Source organism: Oncorhynchus tshawytscha, linkage group LG15, assembly GCF_018296145.1.
Source record: "Oncorhynchus tshawytscha isolate Ot180627B linkage group LG15, Otsh_v2.0, whole genome shotgun sequence".
Classification (NCBI taxonomy): Eukaryota; Metazoa; Chordata; class Actinopteri; order Salmoniformes; family Salmonidae; genus Oncorhynchus; species Oncorhynchus tshawytscha.
The window spans coordinates 36265588-36280587 of NC_056443.1; the positions used below are offsets into that span (position 1 = coordinate 36265588).

At 45.3% G+C, this 15000-nt stretch overlaps 1 protein-coding gene across 1 annotated transcript in view; it reads left to right on the plus strand.

Moving 5' to 3' along the window:
• LOC112239584 overlaps positions 1–9139 on the plus strand; it is an 18853-nt gene extending 9714 nt beyond the window's left edge. Inside the window, exons 3-11 of the mRNA XM_042298505.1 lie at positions 1308–2958; positions 3070–3415; positions 3509–3666; positions 5039–5142; positions 5406–5466; positions 7420–7508; positions 7611–7724; positions 8280–8362; positions 8496–9139. Of these exons, the coding sequence (XP_042154439.1) occupies positions 1338–2958; positions 3070–3415; positions 3509–3666; positions 5039–5142; positions 5406–5466; positions 7420–7508; positions 7611–7724; positions 8280–8362; positions 8496–8979 (3060 nt within the window). The 5' untranslated portion in view covers positions 1308–1337 and the 3' untranslated portion in view covers positions 8980–9139. The remainder of the gene's footprint in view (positions 1–1307; positions 2959–3069; positions 3416–3508; positions 3667–5038; positions 5143–5405; positions 5467–7419; positions 7509–7610; positions 7725–8279; positions 8363–8495) is intronic.
• Positions 9140–15000: the final 5861 nt, after the last annotated feature.

A 15000-nucleotide genomic window follows, 5' to 3' on the forward strand; every position in this document is an offset into this window, starting at 1 on the left:
TGAGAGATAAAGATAGATCAACAGTGAGAGAGATAAAGAAAGAGAGGAGAGAGATAGAGAGAGAGAAATAGAGGATGAGAGAGAGATAGAGAGAGAGAGAGGAAGGAAGGAACAGTGAGAGATAAAGATAGATCAACAGTGAGAGAGATAAAGATAGAGAGGAGGGAGACCGTAACTATGTTTCCTGAGGATGTGGTTTTCATTGAGGGTGGATGGGGGAGTGTCTCTGTTACCTTTTCATCCTGACACCTGTGTGTGTGTATAAGCCGACACAATAAGGATATGTTTGTTTGTGTGTGTGTGTGTGTATAAGTGTACACAATAAGGATATGTTTGTTTGTGTGTGTGTGTATAAGTGTACACAATAAGGATATGTTTGTTTGTGTGTGTGTGTATAAGTGTACACAATAAGGATATGTTTGTTTGTGTGTGTGTGTGTATAAGTGTACACAATAAGGATATGTTTGTTTGTGTGTATAAGTGTACACAATAAGGATATGTTTGTTTTTGTGTGTGTGTAAGCCGACACGATCAGAATATGCTTGTGTGTGACAGTGTAATATATTTTGAGACCTTGTTTTTTGTCGACAGAGAAAGAAAAAGAAGAGAGAGAGAGGAGGAAATACATAGAAGATGGTAACAACGGAGTCTTCCTGTGAGAGATGCATAATCTCTGAGTCATACAGTCTTAACATGACCTAATTACAACAGACAGCGTTAGAGAGACGGAGAGAGAGACAGAGAGAGAGACGGAGAGAGAGACGGAGAGAGAGACAGAGAGACAGAGAGAGAGAGAGAGAGAGAGAGAGAGAGAGACGGAGAGAGTGACGTAGAGAGAGAGACAGAGAGAGAGAGACGGAGAGAGAGAGAGAGACAGAGAGAGACAGAGAGAGACAGAGAGAGAGACAGAGAGAGAGACAGAGAGAGACAGAGAGAGACGGAGAGAGAGAGAGAGAGAGACGGAGAGAGAGACAGAGAGAGACAGAGAGAGAGAGAGAGAGAGAGAGAGAGACGGAGAGAGTGACGTAGAGAGAGAGACAGAGAGAGAGAGACGGAGAGAGAGAGACGGAGAGAGACAGAGAGAGAGACAGAGAGAGAGAGAGATGGAGAGAGAGAGAGATGGAGAGAGAGAGACTTGTGCATTGAACAGATATAATCTAAAGGCCAGTTTCAGTGTGTGAGATTTGTTTGCCACTAAGTTTTAACGACTTGAGTCACACTGTTTTCTCAATAGCGAAGGTTCTCCAGGTAATTTTCTACAGCAGGGTAACAGATTAACCACTAGAGGTCCCTCTTTCCCAGCACAGAACACACCCAGAGAGACCAGAGACTACCCTATGGCTGAGAGAACACCCCTCCAACCTCCAACTCCCCAGCCTTACCAGGACCCATGCTTCCAGCATCACACCCACCTCTCCCACCACTTCCACCCCAGTATCGGGAGCCCCAGTCTGGACCAGACATCTTGCCACCACCCTCTGGAGCTCCAGATTCCCCTGGAGCAATATGAGGGAACTGGAATAGAGGCAGCACCCAGGACCCCTCTCCCCGATTCAAGCCCCTATTATGGGGGGAGCAGGGACAGCTACATCGGTGTGGGTGGTGGAAGAGGAGGTTATGGAGACATTCATGGACATAGCAGAGGTGATAACTGCAGTGATGTTGATGGTAGAGATGGTTGTTTTGGAGCGCGGAAAGCTAGCTACCGTAATAGGGTGGTTGCGGATGATGTTGTAGGTCAAGGGGATGATTTCGGCAGCCATTTTGAAAGTCAGAGCCTTGCCTATGCTAGCCAGAGGGATGAGGGCTGCGATGGCGATGACAGCAGCGCCAGCGGTAGTGGTGTTGATATTTACCACAGAATAGATGAGGGCTGTAAAAAGGATGATGTCTTTTACAGAACGGACGAAGGCCGTATCAGCAGTAGGGATGATGTTTTCTACAGCAACAGTAGAGATTATGGGTGTGAGGAGAAAACGGACGAGGGGTCTAACACTAGGGATAAGGTCTTTTACAGAATGGATGAAGTCTGTCGTAACAGGGATGACGTGGTCTACAGCAGAGATTATGTGTGTGAAGAGAGGCGAGATGGTAACAGTGGTTATAGAGACACCACTACCGGTAGCCATGATGGTGGAAACAACAGAGTTGATCATCTCTATAATGGTAGCGATATCTTTGACGATAAAGGAAAGAGGGATAGTTTGAGAAGGGTTGATGATTTCGGAGGAGACAGTGATGATTTTGGGGATAGAAGGTCCAACCTGGATCCTCCAGAGGCCCAGTTCAAGCCTGGGTTTTGGGTGAGTCCCTCTCCCCCAGATCAGTGTTCTGTGGCTTGGGAAGGCAGTGAGAAGGGTGGGGGGTACCCCAAGGATTGGGCATCTCTGTACTCCTATTCCCAGGCAGCAAGTGGCCCTAGCGGTGGTGGCGTTGGGGTGTACCGGCAAAAACTGGACTCCTTTTCAGAGGCGTTCTTCGTCAGACGCAACATCGCCGGCAACAGAATTCCGAATGGGAATTCCGGAAGTGGAGTTTTAGGATTCGAAGCGGGAGGAGGAAGCACAGGATGGATCAAAGCGAGTGCTTACAATTCACTCACAGACTCTTCCACTCTCCCTCCTCCTCCTCACCCCTACCCCCTGCTCCTTAGCCCTCCTCCCTCCCCTCTCCCCACTCCCAAACTCACCACGACCCCTTCTCTCGGGACAGTTGAACTAACCCAGACCCCAGGGGAGGATTGTAGTGGAACAGTCCAGTTTTACCCGTCCTCTCACCAGCCACTCCACACTTCCCACCCCTCCACCGTTATGTGGAAGCTCCCACCCTGTCATTGGCTGCAGCAGTCAGGTGACGTGGGTGTCGTCGACGGCAACCCCTCAAGCGCTGGCCATGTCTACTGCCAGGAGACAGTGTTCACTCAGAGACATGTTCGCCAGGACAATGAGAATAATACAGGTATGTTGCTGTGTGTTCTTGTAATCCAAAATCAAATATGTTCTATCCAGTCTCCTTCTTTAGCTTCCTCACATTTATTATGTTTCTCCCCCCCCTCTCTTCTGCTCACAGGTCACTATAGTCTTCAAACTCCGGTACAATCCAACGTCGTCTCTGCCTCACCCCTTCACCTATCCTCTCTTCCATCCCAGCCCCCCAGTGGACTGCCACAGCATAGAACAGCACCCCTAGTGGTGTTTAGAGGTATTCCCTTCCTTAGTCCGCTCCAGTCTCGTAGAGGAGGAGGAGGGCAGAGGGGAGTGGAGCGAATTGGGAGAGGGCTCCACTACACCCCTCGACCTATGCTGAATCCCCAACGTAGGGGAACGGGGCTCCTCTCCTCCCTCATCCCACCTTCAGCTGGGGAACGAGGGATGGGAAGGGTGACTAAAGAGGAGAAGGGATATGTTTTACTCCCGTGAGTGTGGATGGACAGAGTAATGCATTCCATTGTGTTCTTCTATTGCTCGTTGGTTTGTTCTTTTGTTCATTCATTGATTCATTCTCTCAGGTGTATCAACGTGGGTCGAGGGTTCCAGGCTGAGCTGCCATGTTGTCGAGAGAGGGAGGAGGGGTCAGGGGCGTGGCCAGAAGAATCATCGTCCAATGAGAAGTTGCTCTGGAAACCGTGGGAGGAGCTTCAGAGGAGTTCTGTAATTCAGGAAGAATGTAAGAAGAACCCTTCAACCTACTTCCTTAACATTCAATACTAGTTCCTTAAGATTCAAAACTACATGCTTAACATTAAACTCGACTTCCTTAACATTCAATACTAGTTCCTTAAGATTCAAAACTACATGCTTAACATTAAACTCGACTTCCTTAACATTCAATACTAGTTCCTTAAGATTCAAAACTACATGCTTAACATTAAACTCGACTTCCTTAACATTCAATCATACTTCCTTAGCATTCAACCCTACTTCCTTAACATTCAATCATACTTCCTTAACATTCAACCCTACTTCCTTAACATTCAATCATACTTCCTTAGCATTCAACCCTACTTCCTTAACATTCAATCATACTTCCTTAGCATTAAAACCTAATTCCATAACATTCAAACCTACTTCCTTAGCATTCAGCCCTACTTCCTTAACATTCAAACCTACTTCCTTAACATTCAAATCTAATTCCATAACATTCAAACCTACTTCCTTAACATTCATCTCTACTTCCTTAACATTCATCTCTACTTCCTTAACATTCAATCATACTTCTTTAGCATTCAACCCTACTCCCATAACATTCAAACCTACTTCCTTAACATTCAAACCTACTTCCTTAGCATTCAGTCCTACTTCCATAACATTCAAACCCACTTCCTTAATATTCAATCATACTTCCTTAACATTCAACACTATTTAACATTCAACACTACTTAACATGTACCTGAAAGTCTTGGATAAGTGACATCAATATGGTCTATGTCAGGTGTATTCAACTCTACGAGGTCCATGGTCTATGTCAGGTGTATTCAACTCTACGAGGTCCAGAGGTCCAAAGCCTGCTGGTTTTATCTTCTACCTGATAATGAATTGCACCTACATGGTGTCCCAGGTCTAAATCAGTCCCTGATTAGAGGGGAATCACCCACCTGGTGTCCCAGGTCTAAATCAGTCCCTGATTAGAGGGGAATCACCCACCTGGTGTCCCAGGTCTAAATCAGTCCCTGATTAGAGGGGAATCACCCACCTGGTGTCCCAGGTCTAAATCAGGCCCTGATTAGAGGGGAATCACCCACCTGGTGTCCCAGGTCTAAATCAGTCCCTGATTAGAGGGGAATCACCCACCTGGTGTCCCAGGTCTAAATCAGTCCCTGATTAGAGGGGAATCACCCACCTGGTGTCCCAGGTCTAAATCAGTCCCTGATTAGAAAGGGAACAATTCCAAAACCAGTGGAACTGGCTTCCTGGTCCAGAGTTGAGTTTGATGGGTCTATGTTTTATACTGTATGAGTCTCAGGCTGATCTGAGATGAAAACCCTACTGTGGTATTTTTCATTCACACTTCTCTGATTCTTCCGCTCTCCCATTCTCAGTGGAGGCGGTGTTGTCTTTGTGTAATTCTAGCTGTCTACCAGGAGGGGGCAGCAACACAGAGCTGGCTCTACACTGTCTCCACCTCTGTCATGGAGATACACTGGTGAGGGGGGAGGGACCATTCATTAATTAATTAATTCCTTCCTTCATTCATTTATTAATTAATTAATTCAATCATTCATTTATTTATTTATTTATTCATTCATTCACTCACTCACTCATTCTTTCTTTCTTTCTTTAATTTATCTATCATTTAGTTTATTTCGGTTCAAAGATCACTCATTTCCTCAGTTCCTCATTTCAATTTTTCTGTACTTCATCTTTCTTTCTTTCTTTCTTTCTTTCTCTGTCATCCCTCTCTCCCAGGCCACGTTGGAGAGATTGTTCTTCTCGAACCCATCAACAGCAGTAGACTACCATTACGCTGGTAACCCTTGACCCCTTCATCCCTAACCTTTAACCTATACATTTCATTAACATATCCCATGCCTTCTCTGATGATTCCTCCAATGCTAAGTAAAATATAATGTGTGTAAGCTTACTGTGTGTCAGTTCACCTTTGAGTTGGTAACTGACTCTAGACAGGGAGTCACAGAAGTCACCTGTTTCATGACCTCCATGCTTTCAGTATTGTAGTATAGACCCACTATATAGTACTGTAGTATAGACCCACTATACTGTACTGTAGTATAGATCCACTATATAGTACTGTAGTATAGACCCACTATACTGTATTGTAGTATAGACCCACTATATAGCACTGTAGTATAGACCCACTATACTGTATTGTAGTATATACCCACTATATAGTACTGTAGTATAGATCCACTATATAGTACTGTAGTATAGATACACTATATAGTACTGTAGTATAGATCCACTATACTGTATTGTAGTATAGACCCACGATATAGCACTGTAGTATAGACCCACTATACTGTATTGTATTATAGACCCACTATATAGTACTGTAGTATAGATCCACTATAATGTACTGTAGTCTAGACCCACTATATAGTACTGTGTTCTAGACCCACTATACAGTACTGTATGCAGTATAGACCAACTATAATGTACTGTAGTCTAGACCCACTATATAGTACTGTAGTATATACCCACTGTACTGTAGTCTAGTCCCACTATACTGTACTGTAGTCTAGACCAACTGTATAGTACTGTAGTCTAGACCCACTATATTGTACTGTAGTATAGACCCACTATACTGTACTGTAGTATAGACCCACTATATAGTACTGTAGTATAGACCCACTATACTGTACTGTAGGTATAGACCCACTATATAGTACTGTACTGCAGTATAGACCAACTATAATGTACTGTAGTATAGACCCACTATACTGTACTGTAGTATAGACCCACTATATAGTACTGTAGTATAGACCCACTATACAGTACTGTAGTATAGACCCACTATACTGTACTGTATTCTAGACCCACTATACAGTACTGTACTGCAGTATAGACCAACTATAATGTACTGTAGTATAGACCCACTATGCAGCACTGTAGTGTAGACCCACTGTACTGTAGTCTAGTCCCACTATACAAACCGGTGTCCGTTCATCTTCGTCTCAGTAACAGAACAAACCGGTGTCAGTTCATCTTCGTCTCTCTCAGTAACAGAACAAACCGGTGTCCGTTCATCTTCGTCTCAGTAACAGAACAAACCGGTGTCAGTTCATCTTCGTCTCTCTCAGTAACAGAACAAACCGTTACCGCTGCTATTCCCTGTAAACCTCTTCTATCAGAGACACCGCTGCTATTCCCTGTAAACCTCTTCTATCAGAGACACCACTGCTATTCCCTGTAAACCTCTTCTATCAGAGACACCGCTGCTATTCCCTGTAAACCTCTTCTATCAGAGACACCGCTGCTATTCCCTGTAAATCTCTTCTATCAGAGACACCGCTGCTATTCCCTGTAAATCTCTTCTATCAGAGACACCACTGCTATTCGCTACTTAGACTAGGAGTGCTGTTTTGTACAGGGTGTATTAGGCTATTCGTAGACCGCAAGGTGCAGTGTGTGTGTGTGTGTGTGTGTGTGTGTGTGTGTGTGTGTGTGTGTGTGTCAGTCAGTCAGTCAGTCAGAGCAGGTTCCACACGACCTAACCCTAACCCACAACAACCACACACACACACAAACCACCTTGCTATTAATACTGTTATTAGAGAGAAACCTTTGTTCTTTTCAAAAGTCTCTCTCTCTCTCTCTCTCTCTCTCTCTGTCTCTCTGTCTCTCTCTCTCTCTCTCTCTCCGTTTCCATCTCTCTCTCTCTCTCTCTCTCTCTCTCTCTCTCTCTCTCTCTCTCTCTCTCTCTCTCTCTCTCTCTCTCTCTCTCTCTCTCTCTCTACTATAGGTAGTGATGTGTGGCAGCAGACTGAGAGGTCTCTGTTCAGTAAAGCGTTGACGACCCACGGCAAAGACTTCTCTCTCATCCAACAAATGGTTTATGTTCAACTTTCATGTCATTCCGTACTGATTCCTCATCTGCTGTATGTACCAAGGAATTTATGTTAACCTACTCACCCCTGTGTGTGTATGTTGCAGGTGCAGACTAAGTGTGTGTCTCAGTGTGTGGAGTTCTACTATCTCTCCAGGAAACTTCCTGACAAACAGAGAAAACAGAGGGAGCAGGAACGAGGGATGGAGGAACAGACGAGTGTAAGGAAGAGACCCTGTTATGAGGTCCTCCCTCCCTCCCTCCCTCCCTCCCTCCCTCCCTCCCCCTCCCTCCCTCCCTCATGACCTCCTCTCTCCCTTTCTCTCTCATGCCCTCCTCTCTCCCTTTCTCTCTCATGCCCTCCTCTCTCCCTTTCTCTCTCATGCCCTCCTCTCTCCCTTTCTCTCTCATGCCCTCCTCTCTCCCTTTCTCTCTCATGCCCTCCTCTCTCCCTTTCTCTCTCATTCCCTCCTCTCTCCCTTTCTCTCTCATGCCTTCCTCTCTCCCTTTCTCTCTCATGCCCTCCTCTCTGTCTTGTTCTATTTGTCCTTCTGTCCATCCATCTCTTTCTCTCTGCTGTTAACCCTTACCTGTGATGCCTTTTGGTCTGTGTTGAAATAATTAGGAACAGCTGACAAATCTTTAGTCATCTCTGATTTGCTGAGTCGCGTTCTAATTCACTAGATCATCTTCTGATTTGCTGAGTCGTGTTCTATTGAGGCTCCTTCTAGAGAGAATAGAGAGATTATATGGTACACTGGTATTTATTTTTACAGGTGGTGTCCCTCCCTAAACCGATGGAACAGGTGGTACCAGCCCCGTCATTGGCTACCAGCTTCCCCTGTAAGCAGTGTGGAAAGTGAGTTTGCCCAACCCGATGATTGAATTATCTATACACCCTGCCTGAGTTTGAATATCGATCTTTAGGCAGATATTGTAATTTAAAGATAATCTTCATCTCTTTCTTGCCCTCCCTCCCGCCCTCTCTTTAGGATGTTCTATAAGATAAAGAGTCGTAACGCCCATATGAAGATCCATAGGCAGCAACAGGATGACTGGAGACACCCCCCAGGCCTCGTCATCAACCTAGCCCAGAACGTCACCCCCAACCTGGGAACCAATCTACCCCGGCTCCAGGCTTCAGGTCAGGCCTACCTCCCAGGCCCCATCAACAACAACAACAGCAACCACCACACTGGTGGCGCTCACACCATCATCATCAACAACAACACCAACAACAACATCAGTGATCCAAACATTCCAAACACCAATACCATGACCAATAGCAACAGTGTCAGTGTCATCGACTCCACCCCTAATCAGAGAGGACACGCCCCCCTCCTCTCTGTCCAGCAATCGTGGGACTTGTTTCAGTTGAACTCTAATCCTGCTGCAGGGTTCTACTATGACCCAGAAGTGAAAGGAGCCCTGGGGGTCACGGTGGGAGGGGTGAAAGGTCAAGTCCTCTGGCAGTAGAGTTCTGGAATCAGAATGAATAGAACTGACATATATAGGACTACATTCACATTTTGAAAAGCATTTAAAATATATAAACATAGTGAGAAATCTGTAAATGATGTTAAATACCTATTTAAATGTTTTGAATTTCAATTTTTATTAAAAATTGATTTTTGTATCTCTATTGATCCACCTTTTACTTTCCCACTCAAATACAGACATCCCATCTAACCAACCAACCAACCAACCCGTTCTCCCTCCTGTGCCTAAATGGGAACATATAGACATACAGTACCAGTCGATAGCTTGGACACACCTCATTCAATGGTTTCTGTTTATTTTTTAAAACTATTTTCTTCATTGTAACAATAATAGTGAAGACATCACAACTATGAAATAACACATATGGAATCATGTACTAACCAAAAAAAACTTTGCCTTGATGACAGCTTTGCACACACTTGTCATTCTCTCAACCAGCTTCATGAGGTAGTCACCTGGAATGCATTTCAAAGAACAGGTGTGACTTGTCAAAAGTAAATGTGTGGAATTTCTTTCCTTCTTAATGTGTTTGAGCCAATCAGTTGTGTTGTGACAAGGTAGGGGTGGTATACAGAAGATAGCCCTATTTGGTAAAAGACCAAGTCCATATTGTGGCAAGAGAAATAAGAGAGAACAGCTCAAATAAGCAAAGAGAAACGACTGTCCATCATCACTGTATGACATGAAGGTCAGTCAATTCTGAGAATTTAAAGATCTTAGAAATTTTCTTCAAGTGCGGTCGCAAAAACCATCAAGCACTATGATGAAACTGGCTCTCATGAGAACCGCCACAGGAAAGGAAGACCCAGAGTTACCTCTGCTGCAGAGGATAAGTTCATTAGAGTTACCAACCTCAGAAATTGCAGCCAAAATGAATGCTTCACAAAGTTCAAGTAACAGACACATCTCAACATCATCTGTTCAGAGGTAAATCAGGCATTCATGGTCAAATTGCTGCAAAGAAACCACCACTAAAGGACACCAATAAGAAGAGACTTGTTTGGGCCAAGAAACACGAGCAATGGACATTAGACCGGTGGAAATCTGTCCTTTGGTCTGATGAGTCCAAATGTTTTTGGTTCAAAGCGCCGTGTCTTTGTGAGATGCAGAGTAGGTGAATGGATGATCTCCGGATGTGTGGTTCCCACCGTGAAGCATGGAGGAGGAGGTGTGGGGGTGCTTTGCTGGTGACACTGTCTGCGATTTATTTAGAATTCAAGGCAAACTTAACCAGCATGGCTACCGTAGCATTCTGCAGCGATACGCCATCCCATCTGGTTTGAGGTTAGTGGGAATATAAATTGTTTTTCAACAGAACAATGACCCAACACACCTCCAGGCTGTGTAAGGGCTTTATGACCAAGAAGGAGAGTGATGGAGTGCTGCATCAGATGACCTGGCCTCCACAATCCCCTGACCTCAACCCACTTGAGATGGTTTGGGATGAGTTGGACCGCAGACGGAAGGAAAAGCAGCCAACAAGTGCTCAGCATGTGTGGGAACTCCTCAAGACTGCTGGAAAAGCATTCCAGGTGAAGCTGGTTGAGAGAATGCCAGGAGTGTGCAAAGTTGTCATGAAGGCAAAGAGTGGCTATTTGAAGAATCTCAAGTATAAAATATATTTTTTAAATTTAACACTTTTTTTTAGGTTACTACATGATTCCATATGTGCTGTTTCATAGTTGTGATGTCTTCACTATTCTATAATGGAGAACGATAAATAAAAACCTTTGAATGAGTAGGTGTGTTCAACCATTTGACTGGTACTGTGTATGGTCTGAGTGCACTCTACATCAGTGGTCTCTTAATAAAGTTGTTGGTAACGGGCTAGTAAATGTCAAACAGAGAGATGTAAGGGAGGAGAGAGAGACAAGGCCAGATGTTGCTTTGTCAAACTGAGAGATGTAAGGGAGGAGAGAGAGACAGATGTTGCTGTGTCAAACTGAGAGATGTAAGGGAGGAGAGAGAGACCAGGCCAGATGTTGCTGTGTCAAACAGAGAGATGAAAGGGAGGAGAGAGAGACCAGGCCAGATGTTGTTGTGTCAAACAGAGAGATGTAAGGGAGGAGAGAGAGACCAGGTCAGATGTTTGTTGTGTCAAACAGAGAGATGTAAGGGAGAGAGAGAGAGACCAGGTCAGATGTTGCTGTGTCAAACAGAGAGATGTAAGGGAGGAGAGAGAGACCAGGCCAGATGTTGCTGTGTCAAACAGAGAGATGTAAGGGAGGAGAGAGAGACCAGGCCAGATGTTGCTGTGTCAAACTGAGAGATGAGAGAAGGGATGTTGCTGTGTCAAACAGAGAGATGAGAGAGACCAGGCCAGATGTTGCTGTGTCAAACAGAGAGATGAAAGGGAGGAGAGAGAGACCAGGTCAGATGTTGCTGTGTCAAACTGAGAGATGTAAGGGAGGAGAGAGAGACCAGGCCAGATGTTGCTGTGTCAAACAGAGAGATGTAAGGGAGGGAGAGAGACCAGGCCAGATGTTGCTGTGTCAAACAGAGAGATGAAAGGGAGGAGAGAGAGACCAGGTCAGATGTTGCTGTGTCAAACTGAGAGATGTAAGGGAGGAGAGAGAGACCAGGCCAGATGTTGCTGTGTCAAACAGAGAGATGTAAGGGAGGAGAGAGAGACCAGGCCAGATGTTGCTGTGTCAAACAGAGAGATGTAAGGGAGGAGAGAGAGACCAGGCCAGATGTTGTTGTGTCAAACAGAGAGATGTAAGGGAGGAGAGAGAGACCAGGCCAGAAGTTGTTGTGTCAAACAGAGAGATGTAAGGGAGGAGAGAGAGACCAGGCCAGATGTTGTTGTGTCAAACAGAGAGATGTAAGGGAGGAGAGAGAGACCAGGCCAGATGTTGCTGTGTCAAACAGAGAGATGTAAGGGAGGAGAGAGAGACCAGGCCAGATGTTGCTGTGTCAAACAGAGAGATGTAAGGGAGGAGAGAGAGACCAGGTCAGATGTTGCTGTGTCAAACAGAGAGATGTAAGGGAGGAGAGAGAGACCAGGTCAGATGTTGCTGTGTCAAACTGAGAGATGTAAGGGAGGAGAGAGAGACCAGGCCAGATGTTGCTTTGTCAAACTGAGAGATGTAAGGGAGGAGAGAGAGACCAGGCCAGATGTTGTTGTGTCAAACAAAGAGATGTAAGGGAGGAGAGAGAGACCAGGTCAGATGTTGCTGTGTCAAACAGAGAGATGTAAGGGAGGAGGGAGAGACCAGGCCAGATGTTGCTGTGTCAAACAGAGAGATGTAAGGGAGGAGAGAGACCAGGCCAGATGTTGTTGTGTCAAACAAAGAGATGTAAGGGAGGAGAGAGAGACCAGGTCAGATGTTGCTGTGTCAAACAGAGAGATGTAAGGGAGGAGAGAGAGACCAGGCCAGATGTTGCTGTGTGAAACAGAGAGATGTAAGGGAGGAGAGAGAGACCAGGCCAGATGTTGCTGTGTCAAACAGAGAGATGAAAGGGAGGAGAGAGAGACCAGGCCAGATGTTGCTGTGTCAAACAGAGAGATGTAAGGGAGGAGAGAGAGACCAGGCCAGATGTTGCTGTGTCAAACAGAGAGATGAAAGGGAGGAGAGAGACCACGCCAGATGTTGCTGTGTCAAACAGAGAGATGTAAGGGAGGAGAGAGAGACCAGGCCAGATGTTGCTGTGTCAAACAGAGAGATGTAAGGGAGGAGAGAGAGACCAGGCCAGATGTTGCTGTGTCAAACAGAGAGATGTAAGGGAGGAGAGAGACCAGGCCAGATGTTGTTGTGTCAAACAGAGAGATGTAAGGGAGGAGAGAGAGACCAGGTCAGATGTTGTTGTGTCAAACAGAGAGATGTAAGGGAGGAGAGAGAGACCAGGCCAGATGTTGCTGTGTCAAACAGAGAGATGTAAGGGAGGAGAGAGAGACCAGGCCAGATGTTGTTGTGTCAAACAGAGAGATGTAAGGGAGGAGAGAGAGACCAGGCCAGATGTTGCTGTGTCAAACGAGAGATGTAAGGGAGGAGAGAGACCAGGCCAGATGTTGCTGTGTCAAACAGAGAGATGTAAGGGAGGAGAGAGACCAGGCCAGATGTTGTTGTGTCAAACAAAGAGATGTAAGGAGGAGAGAGAGACCAGGTCAGATGTTGCTGTGTCAAACAGAGAGATGTAAGGGAGGAGAGAGAGACCAGGCCAGACAGACAGACAGACAGACAGACAGACAGCAGTACCACAGCAGACAGACAGTACAGACAGACAGACAGACATTTGATATTTACATTTGTACTTTCACTCTTTGTACATCATTACAACACCGTATATAGACATATGACATTTGAGTGTAATGTTTACTGTTCATTTTTTTGTTTATTTCACTTTTCTTGATCTATTTCACTTTGGAAATGTAAACAGATGTTTCCCAATGCCAACACAGCCCTTTGAATAGAGGGAGAGAGGGAGAGAGAGGGGCTTAAAACTTATGGCTTGGGGGCAGTATTTCTGGATGAGAAGTGTGCCCAAAGTAAACTGCCTATTACTCAGGCCCAGAAGCTAGGATATGCATATATTTGGATAGAAAACACTCTAAAGTTTCCAAAACTGTTAAAATAATGTCTCTGAGTATAACAGCACTGATATCTCAGATAAAAACCTGAGGAAAATCCATCCAGGAAGTGGGATATTTTTGATGTAGGCACATTTCTATTGAACACCTATACAGTATGTAATGGGATAGGACCCAGATTGCAGTTCCTATGCCTTCCACTAGATGTCAACAGTCTTTAGACATTGTTTCAGGCTTGTATTCTGAAAAATGAAGAAGAATGCGATCTTTCTGTCAGTGGACTGTAGAATGAAACAGAGCTGGTTTGCGTGCGTGAGCGAGCGATTACCTTCGTTGTTTTTCCTTTTATTGAATACGCTATTGTCCGGTTTAAATATGATTGATTATTTAGACAATAGACAACCTGACGATTAATCATAAACATCGTTTGACATGTTTCGACACAATTTCCCAGGACTATTAGGATACATTCGTCTGGATATTGTGACCGCCATTGAGCCAGTGGAACACTGAACACAACGAAAATAAAGAGGGGTTTTATGGAACAAAATATTTATTGTGTAATTGGGACTCTTGTGACTGCAACCAGGTGAAGCTCATCAAAGCTAAGTGATTCATTTTATCGCTAATTCTGACTTTTGTAATTCTACGACTAATGTCTGCATGCTTTGGTAAGCGGGGCGCTGTCCTCAGATGATCGCTATGGTAACGAGAAGTTAATCTTTAAGCCGATGTGTAACACCTGTATCTTTTATGAATGTTAATTATGACTATTTCTGTATTTTGAATTTGGCGCTCTGCAATTTCACCGGATGTTGTCGAGGCGGGTTGCTAGCGGAACACCTGCGCCAGAGAGGTTAGACATTCAGCAGTCAGTCAGTCCAGTCAGCCAGCCAAGTCAGTCCAGTCAGCCAGTCTAGTCCTGTCCAGTCAGTCAGTCCAGTCAGTCAGTCCAGTCAGACCAGCCAGTCAGTCAGTCAGCCAGTCTAGTCCAGTCCAGTCAGTCAGTCAGTCAGTCCAGCCAGTCTAGTCCAGTCCAGTCCAGTCCAGTCAGTCAGTCAGTCCAGCCAGTCTAGTCCAGTCCAGTCCAGCCAGCCAGCCAGCCAGCCACAGTACCAAGCCTCTCCGCAGACAGAAGCTGATTCAGCTTACTGAGGTGTGCTAGACGTCATGTCCACTCATCCATCCCATCGTCACGCTGTGTGTTTGGCCCCTCCCCTTTCCCCCTCCAAACCTGACGTGTGTGTAGGACCACGCCCAGTCTCTCTCACACACTGTATGTCACACACTGTCTGTCACACACACTGTCTGTCACACACACTGTCTGTCACACACTGTATGTCACACACTGTCTGTCACACACACTGTCTGTCACACACTGTATGTCACACACTGTCTGTCACACACACTGTCTGTCACACACACTGTCTGTCACACACTGTCTGTCACACACACTGTCTGTCACA